Source organism: Microcebus murinus, chromosome X, assembly GCF_040939455.1.
Source record: "Microcebus murinus isolate Inina chromosome X, M.murinus_Inina_mat1.0, whole genome shotgun sequence".
Taxonomy (NCBI): Eukaryota; Metazoa; Chordata; class Mammalia; order Primates; family Cheirogaleidae; genus Microcebus; species Microcebus murinus.
This window is the reverse complement of record NC_134136.1, coordinates 89,657,478-89,676,171: the sequence shown is the minus strand read 5'-3', so window position 1 is coordinate 89,676,171 and position 18,694 is coordinate 89,657,478. Positions and strand designations below refer to the sequence as shown.

General features: G+C 40.8%; 1 protein-coding gene across 1 annotated transcript in view; it reads right to left on the bottom strand.

Moving 5' to 3' along the window:
* Positions 1–1,887: 1,887 nt before the first annotated feature.
* OFD1 (OFD1 centriole and centriolar satellite protein) overlaps positions 1,888–18,694 on the bottom strand; it is a 33,124-nt gene continuing 16,317 nt past the window's right edge. The window contains exons 11-23 of the mRNA XM_012784803.3: positions 18,443–18,516; positions 16,956–17,047; positions 15,709–15,898; positions 14,594–14,724; positions 13,939–14,050; positions 11,671–12,279; positions 11,043–11,169; positions 9,429–9,526; positions 7,675–7,794; positions 3,961–4,118; positions 2,922–3,068; positions 2,340–2,407; positions 1,888–2,046 (exon numbers count right to left, since the gene is read on the bottom strand). Coding sequence (XP_012640257.2) covers positions 2,004–2,046; positions 2,340–2,407; positions 2,922–3,068; positions 3,961–4,118; positions 7,675–7,794; positions 9,429–9,526; positions 11,043–11,169; positions 11,671–12,279; positions 13,939–14,050; positions 14,594–14,724; positions 15,709–15,898; positions 16,956–17,047; positions 18,443–18,516 — 1,969 coding nt within the window. The 3' untranslated portion in view covers positions 1,888–2,003. The remainder of the gene's footprint in view (positions 2,047–2,339; positions 2,408–2,921; positions 3,069–3,960; positions 4,119–7,674; positions 7,795–9,428; positions 9,527–11,042; positions 11,170–11,670; positions 12,280–13,938; positions 14,051–14,593; positions 14,725–15,708; positions 15,899–16,955; positions 17,048–18,442; positions 18,517–18,694) is intronic.

Sequence of the window (18,694 nt, the reverse complement as noted above, 5' to 3'; positions counted from 1 at the left end):
AAGCCATCGACCTATGGGATTAACACAAGGCTTAAGCTTGGACAAAGCAGAAACAATGGGGAGCCTTAAGAGTCCAGGTACCGTTTGTTACGCCTTGGCTTTAAAAAACAGCAGTCTCTTTGAAAGATTTATTCAAGAATATAAAAAAAAATCTAGTTCTAACAGTTATTCTCTAAAGCAGAACTAAATTTGTTACTTAGGATTTCATTTTATAATCTATTTAAACTACTTATCTGTCAACATGATTATACATTTGGGTTTTCTACACCTGACCTTTCTTAGTGAGGACTACCCTTTGTCATTATTGACACACTGACATTTCTAAATGTGGTGCTGACTCTGGATCACCAACCTTCATTCACTCATGGCAGCAGAATAAGCAGGAGCCCAATTAGTGTGCTATTTGTCACACTACTTAGTAGCTTCTGTTTAAATAGCTTTTCATGCAATTAAGTCACACGAGTCAACCGAGTAAACTACATAATGGTTAGATCACAAGCAGTATCTTAATTATCGACCATAATCCTGCCACAAAACACAGGACCCTCTAGAGCAGGGGTCCTCAAACTTTTAAAACGGGGCCAGTTCACTCGCCCTCAGACCGTTGGAGAGTGTGCACTGTGGGCCCAGGATGAGTCAGCTGCTAAGCAGGACAGGCAGCGGCGGCAAAAACATCAGGAGGGCTGGATAAATGTGCTAGGCGGCCCGCATGTGGCCCGTGGGCTGTAGTTTGAGGATGCCTGCTCTAGAGAGTAGATATTTTTCCAGTTAAACCTTGTAAAATTTGACTTTTAAGAGATGAAGTCAATCTTATAGGGGAGGGACCTATTCATTTAAAAACAAATACTTTAAGTCCATTCATTAAATATGAGGCCCAAAGATTCTACAATAAAGATGTTATCTCAGTTTTTTCCTACTGCCATAACCTTAGAGTGGGTAATTTATAGAGAACAGAAATGTGTTTCTGACCAGGCGCAGTGGCTCACACCTGTAATCCTACCACTCTGGGAGGCAGGGCCCAGGCGGGTGGATCACTCAAGGTCAGGAGTTCAAAACCAGCCTGAGCAAAAATGAGACCCCGTCTCTACTAAAATTATATAGAAAAAGTTAGTCAGTCATGGTGGCGCATGCCTGTAGTCCCAGCTACTTGGGAGGCCAAGGTAGGAGGATTGCCTGAGCCCAGGGGTTTGAGGTTGCTGTGAACCAGGCTGATGCCACAGCACTCTGGCCAGGGCAACAGAGTGAGACTCTGTCTCAAAAAAAAAAAAAAAAAAAAAAAAAGTGTTTCTTACAGTTCTGGAGGCTGGGAAATTCAAGGTGCTGGCAGGTTTGGTGTCTGCTTCCAAGATGGTGCCTTGTTGCTGTGTCCTCAAATGGTGGAAGGACAAAAGGGCCCAGCCAGTTCCCATGAGCCCTTTTGTAAAGTTGGTAATCCCATTCATGAGGGTTCCACCCCCATGACTTAATCACTTCCTAAAGGTCCCACCTCTTAATACTATCACACTGGGGTTTAAGTTCTAACATGAATTTGGGAGGGACATATACATTCAAACCATAGCAGATGTCAAAAGACCAGAGGTGACATCATACTATGTCTGGTACCTAGAATGGGAAAGTTCAGGGACAAAATAAGAGAGCATTAGAGAAGACAGCTTCCGGTTTTGCCAGTGGTAGCCCAACTCTAGAGAGGGAGGAATATAGGTTAAACCTCTAAAATCCAGGTCTGTAGTTGGTAGGTTATATTCATTTAAAAATTTAAGAATCTTACCAAAGGAAGAAAAACCCCTAGCTCATTTTAGTGTAAGGCATGAGAAATTCTATGGCTAGAGAAGGGGTTTCACTTGGTTCATATACTACAGTATCAAATACAATTACAGAAAAAGCAAATTGGATTATACAAAATTTTTTATTGAGAATTTTGTCTGATTTCAGAGAAATATTTAGCAAGGACTCACTGTTGTATAACTTCTCATTGTATATAAGAATCTGTGTAGCAAACGTGATTACCACGACTCTTCTGGGCCTTCAGGAGAAAAGTGTGTGGAACTAAATTAGGGAAGACAAAAATTAAAAATATAAAAAAATTAAAAATTCATGTCAAGTTTATTTAGGATTTTCATACTATTCTCCCTCCCTCCCTATGGGGTTTCTGCCCTTGTTTACAATTTGTATCAGGACCAATTTTACAAGTTAAAAAACAAGTGATTTTTTAAAGTCAGTAATTTTGACTGATTCAGTAATTCCTTACATGCAACCTAAAATACCTGACCATCTCCCTTGGCTGACAAAGTGAGCGGTAATGGTTCACATATGGAACACAGTGTTCAGGGAGACCATACCTTTCGTCTTTTTCACTAGCTGGCAGGGTGTCCACTAGGGAGCCTTCTCCGACCATCTGTTTTGAGCCCTTATACAAAGAGGGGGAAAGAAGAAATTTGAAATTAGATATACATTAATTTTATGAAACACTTTGGTTTCTCTAAGAACTTTTTTTGAAATATGTTATTTAAGAGTCTAAAAAAGAGTGACTTTTTAAACATGAAATTTAGCAAGCACATCAAAATAAAACTATACAGCATGCATTTTCAACACCTATAATACTTCAGACTTAAAAGATCATAATAAATACATTAGTACTGAGACATTATTTCTTGTTCTTAAAACAGTAAGAGCTATCCCAACCTTTACAAACTTTGACAAATCAAAATCTTTTAAGTCTTTCACCTAAGCAAAAAACTATGACATTTTGTCAGCAGTATAATGTATTTAAAAGACTTGAGGTTCCATTTGAACTTTGGTTTTGTATGCTTTTAACCTCTGTCTTTAGTGGAAAAGACAGATTCCTGTCCCAAGATGTTAAAAAACCCACAAAAGCCTTGGGTGTCCCCACCCACAGACTGCCCTGTCCCTGGCATCGGCACCTCATCTGCCAACTCCTGGTCTTGCCCCTGCTGGATGATTTTCATGTATTTCTCTAAAGGGTCCTCCTTGGGAGCAGATGTGTCTTTTGTTTCATGAATACTTATTTCTTTTTCTATTTCAATCTTCAATGATTCTTCAATCATCCTCTATAAAATAGATGGGCACGAAAATAGGAAAAACACAAATATGTTTTTAAAACTTTAAAGTATTTATAAAATGCACAATAATATAATCTTGATCCTGTAAGTACAACCTGCATGCCAGAGAACTACATGAGTACTGTCTGGAAAGTATCCGGCCCTGCAATATGAGTCATTATGTTAACAATGGCTAGATACTTTCCAGGCAGCCCTTGTGTGCATGCGTGTGTGCATGCATGCATGCATGCGTGTGTGTATTTAAAATTGAAGTCACTGCTACCAAAGGGAGACAGACATGACATCCTTCATGTCAATGAAGGAAGGGATTCATTTGCCTAAAGTGTCCTATGCTTTAGACCCAAATTAACGGAGTCCAAGGAACATTCATATGGAAGATTAACTTAAGCAATACTTAGCAGGACTGTTAAGTGGCCACAGTAATCCATCTGTCTAGGACACAGAAGGCAAGAAGAGAATTAAGAAGGAAGAAGGCCATTTGTGCCCCTGGAAGCAACAGTGGACTTGGCTGCCACCTCCTCCCTATGGTTTTTCTAGTCCCAGCTAGGTGACACTGGAAACTGCCTCTTTAAACCCCCGTTTCCAAAGCAAAGTTCTGTAGCAAACAGTACAGTCTACCTCCTTTATGAGCTTATTTTAAGGATCATATAAGAACACATGAGTAGTGGTTTCAAAAACTATCCTTTACTATGAAACTCGTAAGGTGTACATTGTATGCAGCCTTTCTCACTTCATGAAAGATAAGGAGAGGACAGGGATGCCTTTTAAGTCACTTGTCACTCCTCTGACTTCAGACACTACTGACTCCCCTCCCTGAGCTCAATGTACTTCCGGTGTACGATGGAGAAACTAGTACAGGGAGTTGAGTCATACGCATTACCCTTTCTTGGTCCAGTTTTTCCAGTTCTCTTCGTTCCCTTTCTAAAGCTTCTTGTCGGTCACTCAGCCTTCTTTCTTCTCTCTGCCTTTGTTCTTTTACTTGCTGTTCCCATATTTTGTCTTCTTCCTTTTGTTCTTCAATTTGTTTCTGATCTACACCTAATAAGACAGAAAACAAAGAGTGAGTAGCTTCCAGCATCAGATTGTTCAAACGAAAGCAAGATCACTTTACAGGAGCCCTTGCCAAGACCCAGGAAGGCCCTGCTTCGTTTTGGAATGACTCTATTGACCTGCTTCAAGTCACTGTTCCAATTCCATTGACTGCAAGCCGCAGCCCACCTCCTTGCACCACACCCCACCTTTCACTTGACTAAGACCAATACAAGTCACCCTCACCACGCCCGACTCCATGTCATATTTTCTCTTACTCTTTCCCATCTCCTCCCTCCTCTCCAAGGAAATCCCTGTATTTCTGCCCCTCCCTCTAATTATGATCCCTCCCCCATCCTTAGGACCCTTACTGAGCCATCAGTCCTATTTCTGTACATTAACAGTTTCAGAACTTTCCTACTCCCATAAAAATGCTCAAGTCTCTCTCACCCTGAACATAGACCCATGCTACTGCCCTCCCCCGGCCGCTCCAGCTATCTCGCCGTTCATTCCCCACTTCCTTTGGCTTGATGGTGGCCTCTATACATTCAGATCCTTCCCACATCTTTTCCTGTACTCCTGCTCTCTCCATATGGTCTCACATCCACATTACTGGTGGTTCCCTGCCATAAGCACGTGGAAACCCCATGGCCCCTGCTTCACCCCTGCAGCAATTGTCCGGGCCTTCACATGCTCATGCTACTTGTCACCATGGCTTGTAGGTTGGTGATGTCCTCCTGCAGCTGTGGTGAGGGTCCTTCTCACCATCTCCCTACACTATGGAATATCCAAGGCAAGGCCCTCCCTGACCTCAATCTCTGCCTTCCAGCAACCGGTCCTCGTTGGCACCAGGCATTCTCTGAGGGGAAGATGTGGATTTGCCATGCAAAGTCTCTGCTCTAGGCTCTGACAAGCTGCCTTTTTCTTTCCAGACCAATTTCCTACATCACCACTAACTTCATACTGGAAATACTCTATCTGTATCAAGCCACTCGCTAGGACCCGACCACAACTCTACAGTCCTTGCTGTGTCTTTGTCTTCACTGTCTCCTCAGCCTGCGGCACTCCCTTCCTCCCACAGGGCCCCAAATGCTAATTGAGACCCAACTGAAATGCCATGTCCTCTGTGAGGTCCTCCTTATTCCTGAAGTGACAAGTAACCACTCTAGCACCTTACTTGCACAGTATCCTGTACTTGCTTTATCAGAAACCACATGTACCTGTTTCTTCCACTTCTATTCCTTCTGGGCAAGGCCTACGTTTTAATTACTTGACTGTTTCTTCTAGCTTTTGGCACAGGTTCCTATACCTCAAAGGTTTAATTAAATCTCAATCCCACAGACAATTATGTTGACCCTTCTCTCTTCCAGCTCTGACCCATAACCTACATTTTTCTTTTTTTACCCAAGCAATGCTAATAAGCAGAAAAATTCATAGTTTCACAAGAAGACTTTAGAACAGGGTACAACAAAAAGATTCAAAGTCATCAGTAGGAACTGAGTTAGTTTTACAAATAGGGCCGGGCGTGGTGGCTCAGGCCTGTAATCCTAGCACTCTGGGAGGCCGAGGCGGGTGGATTGCTCAAGGTCAGGAGTTCAAAACCAGCCTGAGCAAGAGCGAGATCCTGTCTCTACTAAAAATAGAAAGAAATTAATTGACCAACTAAAAAAAATATATATATATACATATATAAATTAGCCAGGCATGGTGGCACATGCCTGCAGTCCCAGCTACTCGGGAGGCTGAGGCAGCAGGATCGCTTGAGCCCAGGAGTTTGAGGTTGCTGTGAGCTAAGCTGACGCCACAGCACTCACTCTAGCCTCGACAACAAAGTGAGACTCTGTCTCAAAAAAAAAAAGAAGTAACACAGTCCTCTCTCTCTTCCTCATGAAATTAAAATACCAGAGGAGGCAGTTAATCACTTCCATAGGCAGAAATGCAACTTCCTCCTTGTAAAAGAAGGGTTACTCCTAAATATCGCTTTCTTATATAAAATAGCAATCTCAAAATAGGAGTGTTGTTTACGTGCCAATTTAAGAAAAAAAGAAAAAAGAGCTTCTCTGGTCAGGTATATTTTGTAGCTACAGAGTGGCATACAGAAACCTTAGACACGAGAGCAAAGAAAAGAAGCATGTCCACTGGGCATCTCAGACACAGCGAGTTTCAGCCTTTTTCCATTTTCCTCTCTGCCCAGATGAAAAGGTGAAATGATGAATATGAGAAAATGTCTCAATAACCAAAATATTAACCATTATTTGAAAAGCCATTGTTATAATTTACATTCCATCTCAGAGGCAGAACACCTAGGTACTCAGTTGATTTCCCTTATCCTATCCTGTTATTTTTATTCCCCGATTCACTCAGGTCTATGCCAAATGGCCACCTAACAGATACTCTTGACCTGCAGCCACGGCCCCTATTCAGCTGTTGCAGCACCTCCCAGCTGGGAGAGCTTGCTAACCTCTGTGACAGCTTGCTAACCATGTGACTCCCCCACTAGAAGCTCCAGGAAGGCAGAGAATTGGTTTGGTTCACTGCTGTATGCTCAGCCCCTAGGAAAGTATCCAGCAGAGAGAAGGCTCTAGATTAAGTCTCATTCAGTGAGTACTTTCCAAAGCAAATTTACTCTGGAATCTGCAAAATCAACCCTCTCAACAATCTCTTGCTTCCTTCAGTAATTCTTCATATTCCTGAGTACCATGACTTAAGCCAAAAAATTGCTACCAAGAGGCTCTGGATGTGTTGTTTTGGGGATGTTTCCTTAATGTTGGGAGGGACTAAGAGATAGCTTTACTTGAGAAATTTCCTTTCAGATTCAAGGATGAAACACTTTGGTCCAAGAAGAAAAGGACCTGGCCATTGGCCGAACCCTGGAATGAAGTACAAATCTCCCCACAGCTCTCTCCCTCTCTCTCTCCACCCCCAGTGAGGGAAGTGGCTGATCTGGAGACAAAAAGTGGCCAGACAAGAAAAGTCTGATGACCAGTTTTCCTCCAGTGATAAGTTAACTCAGTGTCCTCAGCTTTTCTGAACATTGAAATACAAAGTTTTTGTGTCCTAATTTAAGACACAAAGGAAGCAAGTAGGTGGGGGCAGAGAGACTAACAAAAAAGGAAGCAAGTAGCTAGAAAAAGAAATAATCTTAAAATATTACAATCACATTCAAGACATTTAATGGGAGTTAATCATTATTTCAATTTTTAACCATGATTTCCCAAGATGACAAGGCTCTTGTGGAATGACTTTTGCAGAAGAGTCTTAGGGAAAAGCATAATTTCTCTGCCAGACTCTGAACAGTTAAACAAAAAAATTTTTTAAAAAGCAACTGGCCTGGAAAGACTAAATGAGAAGCCGCTCCTTCACAGAGTCTTCTCCTCAGCACCGTCTTTACATGTTCACACTAGGAGCGACTTCAGAAATATCATTAACAGTGATAACCCCCCAACCCCAAGACTTTGAAAAACCCAGACCTACAGAAAGTCTAATGATTCGTGAAATAATATACAGAGCACGCAGATGGGTGTTCAGTTATGTGGCCACGCTGTTAACAAAAAGACAGACTTACTTGGGCAGTGATATGCGATGGGTCCGGTGGGCACAGCAGCTGCGGCGGTGTCCACACTAGGCATGTCACCAGCAGGATGAAGCCCAGCCACTTCAAACTGCCTTGACACATTCCCTGCATCTGGACAAGGCACAAACAATTGTCTTGTGAGGCCTCAATAATAACAGCAAGAGGAGGGCAGGGCAGGGTGGGTGGGGGTGACGATGGTGGAGCACGGGGACTGCAGCCAAAGCAGCTGGGCACACCCTTTCTTCACAGGATTTTAAGATGCTCGCAACATAACCACTTGCCAACAGATTCACTTCTCAAAGTGGTTTTTTCCCCTCTCTCCCCGAGACAGGGTCTTACTCTTTTGCCCTGGGCTAGAGTGCAGTGGTGTCATCATAGCTCATTGCAACCTCAAACTCCTGGGTTCAGATGATCCTCCTGCCTCAGCCTCCCACATAGCTGGGACTATAGGCACACACCACTATGCCTGGCTTATTATTATTATTTTTTTTAGCAATGTGGTCTCGCTCTTGCTCACACTGGTCTTAAACTCCTGGCTTCAAGCAATCCTCCCGTCTCGGCTTCCCAACGTCCTAGATTACAGGCATGAGCCACTGTGCCTGGCCCTCAAAGTGAATGTTCTTATACTTGAAAGAATTAAATCTGTTTACAAAATTGTATTCACTATTCAACAGTGACAGGGAAGAATTCACTTGGTTTGCTGATAATCGTGTGAATTTTATTTAAATATCAATGATTTCACTAACAAGTTTAAAACACTTCACAAAGTTTACTAGGCCCTCTCATTTAACTGTTCAAAATATCACACTTTCAGATCTGGATATGAATTTTACAAGGCTAAACAATAGGTTATAAAAAGAACATCCAGATTTCTGAAGCTTGAAGGAGCCTTAGAGATGATCAGCTCTCCATCTCTATTCTATTCTTATAAAGTTGGCTAAAAAGTGACTCAGGCTAACGCAAGGTTACAGTGTCTGGACTCTTAATATTCTTTCACCTCATCCTTTCACTAAGAGCAATTTTCTAAATCTGAGGCAATCAACAGACTCAGTATAAAGAAAAATAACATCTTTGTATTCCATAAAAAGGAAAAAAATTAAGGAAGATTACCTATTTTAAATCTGATAAATTAAGAATTCATTTATAGGCTTAGCTCTAACTCTGAAATTATTAATCTAAAATTATTATTAGTTCAATAACTGAAATTGTTAAAGAGGGAACTCAGATACATCCCTAAAAATCTTCACAATAGAAAAATGAGGCTGGGCGCGGCGGCTCACGCCTGTAATCCTAACATTTTGGGAGGCCAAGGTGGGAGGACTGCTTGAGCTCTGGAGTTTGAGACCAGCCTGAGCAAGAGCAAGACCCCATCTCTACTATAAATAGAAAGAAATTAGCCAAACAACTAAAAATAGAAAAAATTAGCAGGGCGCAGTGGCACGTGCCTATAGTCCCAGCTACTTGGGAGGCTGAGGCAGGAGGATTGCTTGAGCCCAGGAGTTTGAGGTTGCTGTGAGCTAGGCTGATGTCAGAGCAATCTAGCACAGGTAAGGGAGTGAGACTTTGTCTCAAGAAAAAAAAAAAAAAGAAAAATGAGGTGATATATCTGTATTTGTAGTCATATCACAAAATAAAAATGTCCCAATTTATAACTGCTTTGCTTTTTATACCAATGGGTATGTTTCACCAAAACTAAGCTTTCTACGTTTTCAACTTATAAAACTGGTACTTATATTTGAACTTACATTCAAAAGATTCAAATTCCTCATTATCCTTAACAGGAAGCTTGTCCATATTTGAAGATTCATTTTTGTCTTCCGGTTCAGTTTGTCTCTGATAAAGACTGGATTAGAAGAATAAAATTCATGAATGTGAAGTTTTAAGAATATAAAACCCAAGAGCATAGGGTGACAAGAAGCCTTTTGTGACCCAAGAAAATGTTCTACAAAGTTCCTTTTTTTTTGGCTTGTAAGGGATAGCTCCAGCTCACCACACTCCAGGCACCATTCTCAGCAATGAATACATGTTTGCTCATTTACTCCTCAGTAAGCACACCTCATGCTGGGAGGCAGGCACTATTATTGTTAACTAAGAATAATGCTGTCTTCTCAATGCTATTCCCAGGAGTTTAGTTTTTCAATTACCACACAACATTTTTGAAAAATCCAAATTCTGTGCACTGCCAGTACGAACCAGCTGAAGACATGATGCCATAACCATGAGAGCACATCAAAATGCCCTTACTGGGCAGACGTGTGTGTCTGGTCTTTCCTTTTGCCTTTATCACAAGAGAGAACAATATTTTTTAAAAAAGTAAATGCTTTAGGACGACAGGTACATGTAGCAGTTTTCAACTCTGCACAAGAGAACTACATCAGCATGAAGATGTCCAGGCTTGAGCCCAGAGCCAAGGAGTCGGTCATCTCTGCCATGGAGGCCCGGTATGGGCAGGAGTCCACCCATGACTGGAATTGTAGCCCAGCTGACCCACTGGCCTAGTTTCTAAAAACATCCACTCCACACTGCTTCAACAATCATACTCTAGAGCTGCGGTCCCCAACCCCCAGGCCACAGCCTGGTACTGGTGTGTGGCCTGTTAGGAACTGGGCCACAGAGCTCTGCTGCCTCCTACCCCCGTCCCTTCGCCCCTTCCACGGAAAGATTGTCTTACATGAAACTTCCGAAGTAGGGGAGAGCCACGCAGCAGCAGGTGAACAGTGGGTGATTGAGCGAGCGAAATTTCACCTGTATTTACAGCCACTCCCCATGGCTCCCATAACCGCCTGAGCTCCACCTCCAATTCTCCACTCATCAGTGGAAAAACTGGCCTCCATGAAACCCATCCCTGGTGCCAAAAAGGTTGGGAACCACTGCTCTAGAGCCCATTATCACTTTAGAACTTATTTCATTGGTACACAAATCAGAACCATATCTGTTTATATTTAAATGCCAAAGTAGTTTTTAAAATGACTTTTTAATGATGTGTGAAATTGTTCCAACTTTAAAAATAACCTCAATTTGTTTGCTTTCACAGATTTTGCACATTTGTTTATCTTTACAAACTAAGTCTACTCACAGAACTATGAAAATGCTTATTAATACCATTAACATGTATTCTATATATCAAGTTTAACAAATAAGTAGGAATTACTTATTTGCTAAAAGCAATCTTTTTTCCCCTAGGTAATTCAGATGATTCTCAAAGATTACACATCATCTTGCAATCTGATTGCAAATTCTATACTGCCACATGATCTTTAATAACATCTAAAAAAAAAAAAAAACCAAACGAATGAGTCAAGGCTGAGAGCACAGTAGGTAACACAATTCAGTGTAGCTGACCAGAATGTGGTACTTACCCCACCTTCTGCTCGGGAGGGCTGGGGAAGGAAGGGATGGAGAGGTCATGCCTAGATTGGGCAGGTGACGGCTGGTACCTTCTGTCAGGACAAGGACTGGGGGAAGCAATCTGTGATCTGCCCAAACCTAAGGGGCAGAAGGAACCAGGGCAAAACTATTACAAATTGCATGGTTTCTAAACAACAACATGGTTTCTAAAGAGATCTAGTTTGAAAATAAACTGTTATCCTTGCAAATAGCCAGTTATGATGCATAGGATCTACAAACTTAACAATTTAAGCATGTAAATTAAATTGCAGTGGCAATGATAAAGTGCATAAAACCAACCAGTTGCAAAGGCAAGGCCATTGTTGATCCCTGAACACCTGAGCATGCCAAGCCAACACTAGACCTTCACACTCTTTGTCCCACTGACTCCCACAGCAACGCTGTGTGGTGGAGGAAACATCACCAGGAGCCTGCAGGCTTGGGGGAGGACACATCCCTCCAGCTGGGGCTCCCCAAGGCCTGACTACTGCACGCTCTGCCTGCCACTGCCTGTGGGCTTGGGCTGTGCTCCCTCCAGTAAGAGGCCCTACAAGGCTACCCACTCCAGAGCATCCCACAAGCCTTTGTGTAGTGGCTTACCTTCCAGGTGCATTTCATTTTCAAGGCTTCTTTTTGCTTTTGGAAGGGGTGTGGAAGAGAGGCGTCTGGAGGAAGCGCCCTTGCGTACTCTCGAGGCTGAGCTGCCCGTAAGCGTTAAAGAGGCTTCACTCTTTTCCTCTTTAAACGTGCCCGCCCGAGGCTCCTCAGAGATAACCCTGTCCTCTGCAAAAATACATCTTTCCGGGGAATTCGAAGTGATGTTTTTGGAAGCTCCCAGCAAGTGCAGAGATGGTGGGCTCTTTGGTGGGAGTGGACTTTTGGGAGGGTTTTGAATAACTCTCTGACGGTAACTTCTGAAAGCCTTTTCCAAGCATTCGGCTTCTTGCTCCAGCTCTTTGACCCTTGCTTTAGTACTGGCTACAAACTCAAGGTCAGAATCGGGAGAACTACCCTCCACCCCTGCACTTAGATACCTTGTGATCCTTGGTACAACTACACTTGCTATCACTTTTTCCTCATCAAGAGGACTGTTCACGAAATGCCGGCTTATATCACCATCGTGAGGCAGCATCGTGTCACTTATTAACCCACTGATGGGACGATCGATCACGGACTGCTTTGGATTGCGGAACACTTCATTCTCTAGGGCTGCAGATTACAAAAAGATAATTTTAGAAATGAGGGGAATGAGGCACAGAATAAAACTAATATATTAGAGAATATTTTTTTGAACAACGAAAGTCATAATAAGGACAAGGCTGTACATTAAACATTTTTTAAAACCATGGTAATAATAACCATTAACATTTATTGAGAACTTATATGTATCAACTACAGCTTTATACATCTTCCTTTTGTGATGCATGATTTCAGAATTTCAGAATCTATTACACACAATTTTGAAATACAAAAATCTCTGAACTGAAAATTTATTCATAATTTAGTGGCAAAGCCTAACCAGACTTGAACTCATTTGGTTGAAAGCTTGACCTGAACTGATGTAAACCCATTTACAATCTCTATTTATTCCGGGATGAATATTCATACATTTGACTGCAAAATAATTAATGTGTTTCCCTACAGGATGCTTCCCCAGAAGTCCCAGGGCTGTTACAAAATGCACAGGGTATGGCCCGAGTTTCAGATACGGGAATGAGGACCTGACTTCACAACAACACTGTGGCCTAACCACTCTCACTGCTCCCATTTCACAGATTAGGGCCTGAGGTTTAGTGAGGCTGGGCCACACAGTGGCAGGTCCTAGAGCTACTGAGATTTCCTAATGCAAGGCCAGTGCACGTGCCCACTGCCCCCCTGCAGTGCCTCCTTGTGATGCTACAAGTCTGAAGCTTGCCACGGGCAGTGCAAATGTTCAAAAGACTCCCATCTTCATTGATCTATTTTTCATGATATGAGACTATGATTTCAGCTCTGGGCAGTTTGGCAAACAGAATTGTTGAGAGAAAATAAGGAACGGGAAAGAGTAGAAATGAGTAAAGAGATAAAAATAAAACTAGTGCTGGTAAAAGGGAACAAGAGAACGAGGAAAGAGCATGAGTGGGAACTGAGAAAGGCTCAGCACAAGAAAGTGCGAGAAAAACCAGTTGAACTAGTAACACATACACACTTCTTCAGCTTGAAAGTAGCTGAAGAAAGTACCTGAGCTTCAATATCCTCAGGAAGTAGGAAGGGGCAGATATGCATCCGCACTGAAGACACAGTTAATGAAACAGTCACCACTTCCTGAGTGTCTTTTATGTGCCAGGCACTGCACTGAAATCCACCTCATTTCATAATATCCAGTAGGTATTATTATCCCCATTAAAAATGAAGAAACTGAGGCCCAAGGAAGTTAAACTGATGTCCCCAAGGTCAAACAACTAACTTCAAAATTGAGGTCTAAAATAAAAACAGTTTTCTGATTCCGAGGGGCAACGGTCTTTTCGCTAAGCCACCCTTTCCCCATGTATTTATCTATCTATCAAGGAATACGTAAATCTACTAAATAACCAATCAGTCTTATCAGAGTAACAAATAAAAAAGGAAATCCCAGGATGAATTTGGGGACTTGTGTCACCACTTCTTTTCTATTTGGGGCGTGAGGCTCTCCCAAGCCATAGACTGGTTCACAAGTCATCTTGATGATCCAGTTGGTATTCCCAAAATGGATAGGGAGTTTTACTTCTAAGAGGATATATATTTCCCCTTACATGAGAGTTACTAAATATTCAATAAATTATAATCATATTTTCACAAACATCAGAAACCACCACACAAAGATATTTATAGGTTAAAAATGTCTCTAACCTCTCTGAGTTTGCTTCAGTTGCAATTTTAAATCAGCAACTTGAATAGTTAACCTCTTTACAGAAGCATCGTAATCTAATATCTGGGCCTTCAGCTGTGCAGACTGCTCCATCTGAAAAGATTCAGAGAAGGAAAAGAAATCAATGTAAAACAAATCACAGCTCGCTTCAAGAGGGAAAATGCTCTTATTGTGCTTATTCTCTTTCTGTTTTGCCAATTGAGAAGCTTCGCACCAATAAACGAGGTCTCTATTAAAAAAACAAACAGAACACAGAAAAGTTTTTCACTACCTTTTTCAGTCATATCAAAGAACAGCTACTCTAGGGCGTGCAGGCAGAAATCGGGAAGTCACAGTGAATGTGTGTACTATTTCTCAGGGTGGGAATCAAGAGAACAGTGGGTACTATCAGGCAGTCAGAAAATTTTATGCTTAGGTGAGTTTGCTTTGCTCTCAAATTTTATTAGTATTGTGAGTACAAAGTCATATAATCACTGGAGAATGTTCTCAGATGAGAAAGGATACCTTTAGCATGTGTGGGGGAGTAATTTTTGTCGTTAAAAGAAATGAGATTTACACTGGTGTGACTTGTGCCAAGTTTACATATCTACAAAATGGACTGGTATAATACTGGAACCAGCAAAGAGCAATACTCACTTCATTTTGCAGCTGTTTTTGCAGAGCTTGCCTGCGGCTTTCGAACTCCTTATGCTCAAACGCTATAGCAGTTTCTGCTTTCTTTAATTCTTTCTGAAAAACCACAAGCTCAGGAGCTGGCTGAGCTAAGCCTAAGATGGGAATAAAAATCCTGGTCATTATTAACCTTAACAAAAGCAGTTAAAGACATTTTAAATTGTTCCTTTTCTTTGTATTCACGTAATTAACATTATCTTAATCTTATTAAATAAATTAAAAGCAATCCCGATTCACAAATTTCAGAACAAAAGAATTTAATGCATGCTAATGTTGACTTCATTACTCTTGGAGTCCTACTCCAAGTAAAAGAACACCTTTAAATCCTCAGATTTACTTGAAAGGCCATCTCTCTCCTTCTACCACACACAAAGGGCATAGAAGGAGCTCTCTACATGGTCTGTCTGGCCATGTCTGCCCCAAGATCCAATCTGATCTACGTAACTGTCAGCAGCAGTTGGGATCTAGGCAGAAAGCAGATGACATCCTCAATGCCTGTCATCTGAGGACCTTTTAATAAAGGACAACTTATTCAGGTACCCACAAAAGATAGTAGAGTTTCCTGGGCTAGTAACAGGACTATGCTATTAGTACCCCTTGGGCCTAAAGGATCAAAGGAGGGAGAAATTCCCAGCATCAGAGAGAGGGAGCTGGTGCAGGCACTGTGACCTCGCTTGGCTGAGAGATGCAGAGGCCTGTCTAGGGCCACTATATGTGGAGGTTGGGTGGGGGTAGGGATGATAGCAACCTTGACCTCCCTCTCTCTCCCTTTTCATGTGTGTTTTCTGGTGTCTCCCCTGGCCAAACCCAACCAGCAGTCAGAGGACAAGGGGAGCCCTGATACATCTACAGAGGCACATTTATAAAAATATTTCTTCTAAAGTGATGGGGAAAAAAATTTCTTACAGTGATACTATTAATTATGCAATAGAAGCAAAAAGGAAGTAATTTGAATCCAAGAATCTTAATTTTATAAAATCTTCCCAGTTTAAGCCTCCTTTTACAGGTACAAAACAGTTTTATAATACTGACTTAATATGAATTACTAGAACATGCAAAAAAAAAAAAAAAACACGTACGGTTTAGGAGACACAAGTTTTCATTTCTACTTTCTTCCAGTTGTTGTTTAAGTAATTTGTTTTGTGCCTGAAGCTCCAGTTTCTCTTCTTTTAGTAGTGAATAATCACTCATCTCTTTAACTTTTTCATTCAGCATGTGGTTTTGTTTTGTGACTGCTAAAGACTGGGCTTTCACAGCCTCTAACTCAAGCTGAAATTGAAAAAGGAAAACTTACTTATGAATGATGACTTTACAGTGCTGCAAAAGTAAAAGCTGGCAAGCTGCTTTAAGCAGGAGTCACGATTTACTTACAGAATTCAGGTTCTTACTACAGCAATGAAAGTTATCTTCTGCCCTCGAGTTGGGGCAGAAGTAGTTCCTCTAATATGAGTTCTATAGACACCTGTCCTCTGAAGAAAGTATTTCTGATTATCAACCCTATCTTCCAGATGCAATGAAAGACCCAGTAATAATCACACATTGTAGCAATACATTTTTTTTTAAAAGAGGGAAAGGGTGAGATGATAGAAATGATCTCTAACATGTTGTGAAGTGCTTCCCTTTTCTTAGTGTAATCTCTCTCATATTTGGGTACAAAAGCCTATGAAGTTCTCAAATAAGTCATCACAGTTACAAAAATAAATCTTACATATAAGAAATATTTTAAGTATCTAAAGTTCCAGCTCTATGCTTCAGACAGCTAATAAACAGAAGTAACTAATAAACAGAAGTAACATTAATAAACAGAAGTAATAAACACTAATAAACAGAACAGTGACATGTCAAAAATACATCTCATTTTGTTCTAATTTGTACGATAAGGGTATAACAATAGGAATTTTTACCTGCTGCTGATGGGAGGAGAGAAAATGCTGAGATAAAAACTAGACGTATTGGCTACCTGCTCTAAGTTAGCTCACTGAATTCCCTCAATGACCATATGATGTAGAAAATATCCCAGAGATTACAGATCAGGAATCCATAGTCACAGAGCTCGCCCAAAGGCAAACAATCAGTAAGAGAGATAGATGGACAGCATTCAAAAGCAGGACTCCAGGACCAAAGCTCTATCCACCCTTACAACTATGTGACTTTGATGGAAATGAAGAAGTAATGAATTAACTTCAGCCATGACCTTCTTGGCCATATAATACAGTCTACACAAATCGAAAGGACGACTTAAGATAAATTATGTATGACTAAAATGGAAATTTCATATATTGCCTAAAATCTACTTCAAAAAAAAGAAATCAGGATTAACAATTACCTCAAGTTCTTTCATATGATTTACAGATTGATTAAGTTCCTCCTTTTTTGAATTAATAGCTATGAGCTCCTCTTGCAAATGAATAGCTTTTTCTGAAAGAAAGAATCCACCAATTATAACCATTGTGTTTTTCCAGTGAATACAAAAGCCATTTAATATTTATGGCCAGTATGTCAGACCTAATGACCATTATTTCATAGTCTGAAGAGCAAACGTAGGGGTCAAAAATTTCACGGGCAAGTAAGGAATAAACCCTGTTACCCAACAAGTGATGTGAAACTATAACTATCATATATGTGGTGAAATTCTACCTACTACACATATTAACCAGAGTTACACCATCTGCTCAGAGCATAGGGCCCTGATGCTAACAGCTCTTAACTTCCTTAAAGACAAAGATCTGTTATTATTTTGTAGTTTTCACTTCAGCTACCACAAGCCTAACATAATTTGTTAAACACATGATACATTAATCCATAAAAGAAGTATGAGTCTCCACAACATAGAAGCAAAAGGAGCAGTCACACATTGGGTATCTGGTCAATATCAAGTATCCAGCCCTGGTTTACTCTCAAGGATCTATTTGAAACTTCCACCAAAAGTTCAACTTCTTGTTATAGGCAATTTCCTAGAAATATGTTGAAATGCAAAATATCTGAAGAATAAAAAAATTATTCAACTTCTGTAGTCTCAGGCCAATGTATACAAGAGTTTAGGAAGTTATATGTCAAGTAGAAATATTATAAAGCATAAAAATATATTAGAAATAAGGCTGGGTGTGGTGGCTCACATCTGTAATCCTAGCATTCTGGGAGGCCAAGGCAGGAGGATTGCTTGAGCTCAGGAGTTCGAGACCAGCCTGAGCAAGAGCGAGACCCCATCTCTACTAAACACAGAAAAATTAGCTGAATGTTGTGACTCATGCCTGTAGTCCCAGCTACTTGGAAAGCTGAGGCAGGAGGATCAGTTGAGCCCAGGAGTTTGAGGTGAGCTACAACGATGCCACTGCACCCTACACGGAGTGACAGAGTAAGACTCTGTCTCAAAAAAAAAAAAATTTTGCATATATATATATATATATATATATGCAAAAGAAATAAGAAACTAGGTCACAGGGGACAGACAAGTTAAAATTTTCCATAAGTAAAAAAAAGTCTCTCATAGTTAGGAGTAATATGTACCTGATGGCAATAAGTTACTGCATCTTTTTGACAACCACAGACTTATTTATCAAAATATATTGAAGTTGGGTAAAATGCTGACAATAAAGCACTGGCCTTTATGACTATACAAAATCTTAAACATGAAGGTCTCCAAAAAGGTAGTAAAAGACAATGATTATTTTAATTTCATAAAATTTAAGTCACAAAAAATGTGTTACTTTGTAAGAACGATGAAGTGTAAGCTACATATTTTTTAATATATACAACACACCAAACATCAGAACTGAAAAACATAGCTTTTTGTTTCTGCCCCTGAAGAATCACCTTTATTCTTCCTTTCATCTTCAATCAGTCTATTGGTTCTAACGATATAGTCGTCCTTCAGTTCCAGTTGATACCTAAGAATCAGAATAACTAAAAATGAGTTCTTCAGTTATTAAATATCTTCCTGGAAAGACTGCTACAATACAGGAGTTTATCTATGGCGCAGAGGTGCCTGAGGGCACTAAGAATGACAGTGTGTAAACTTTTAAGTCTTTCAATACTAAGGCCAGGGACTGGAATTCTGAACATAAA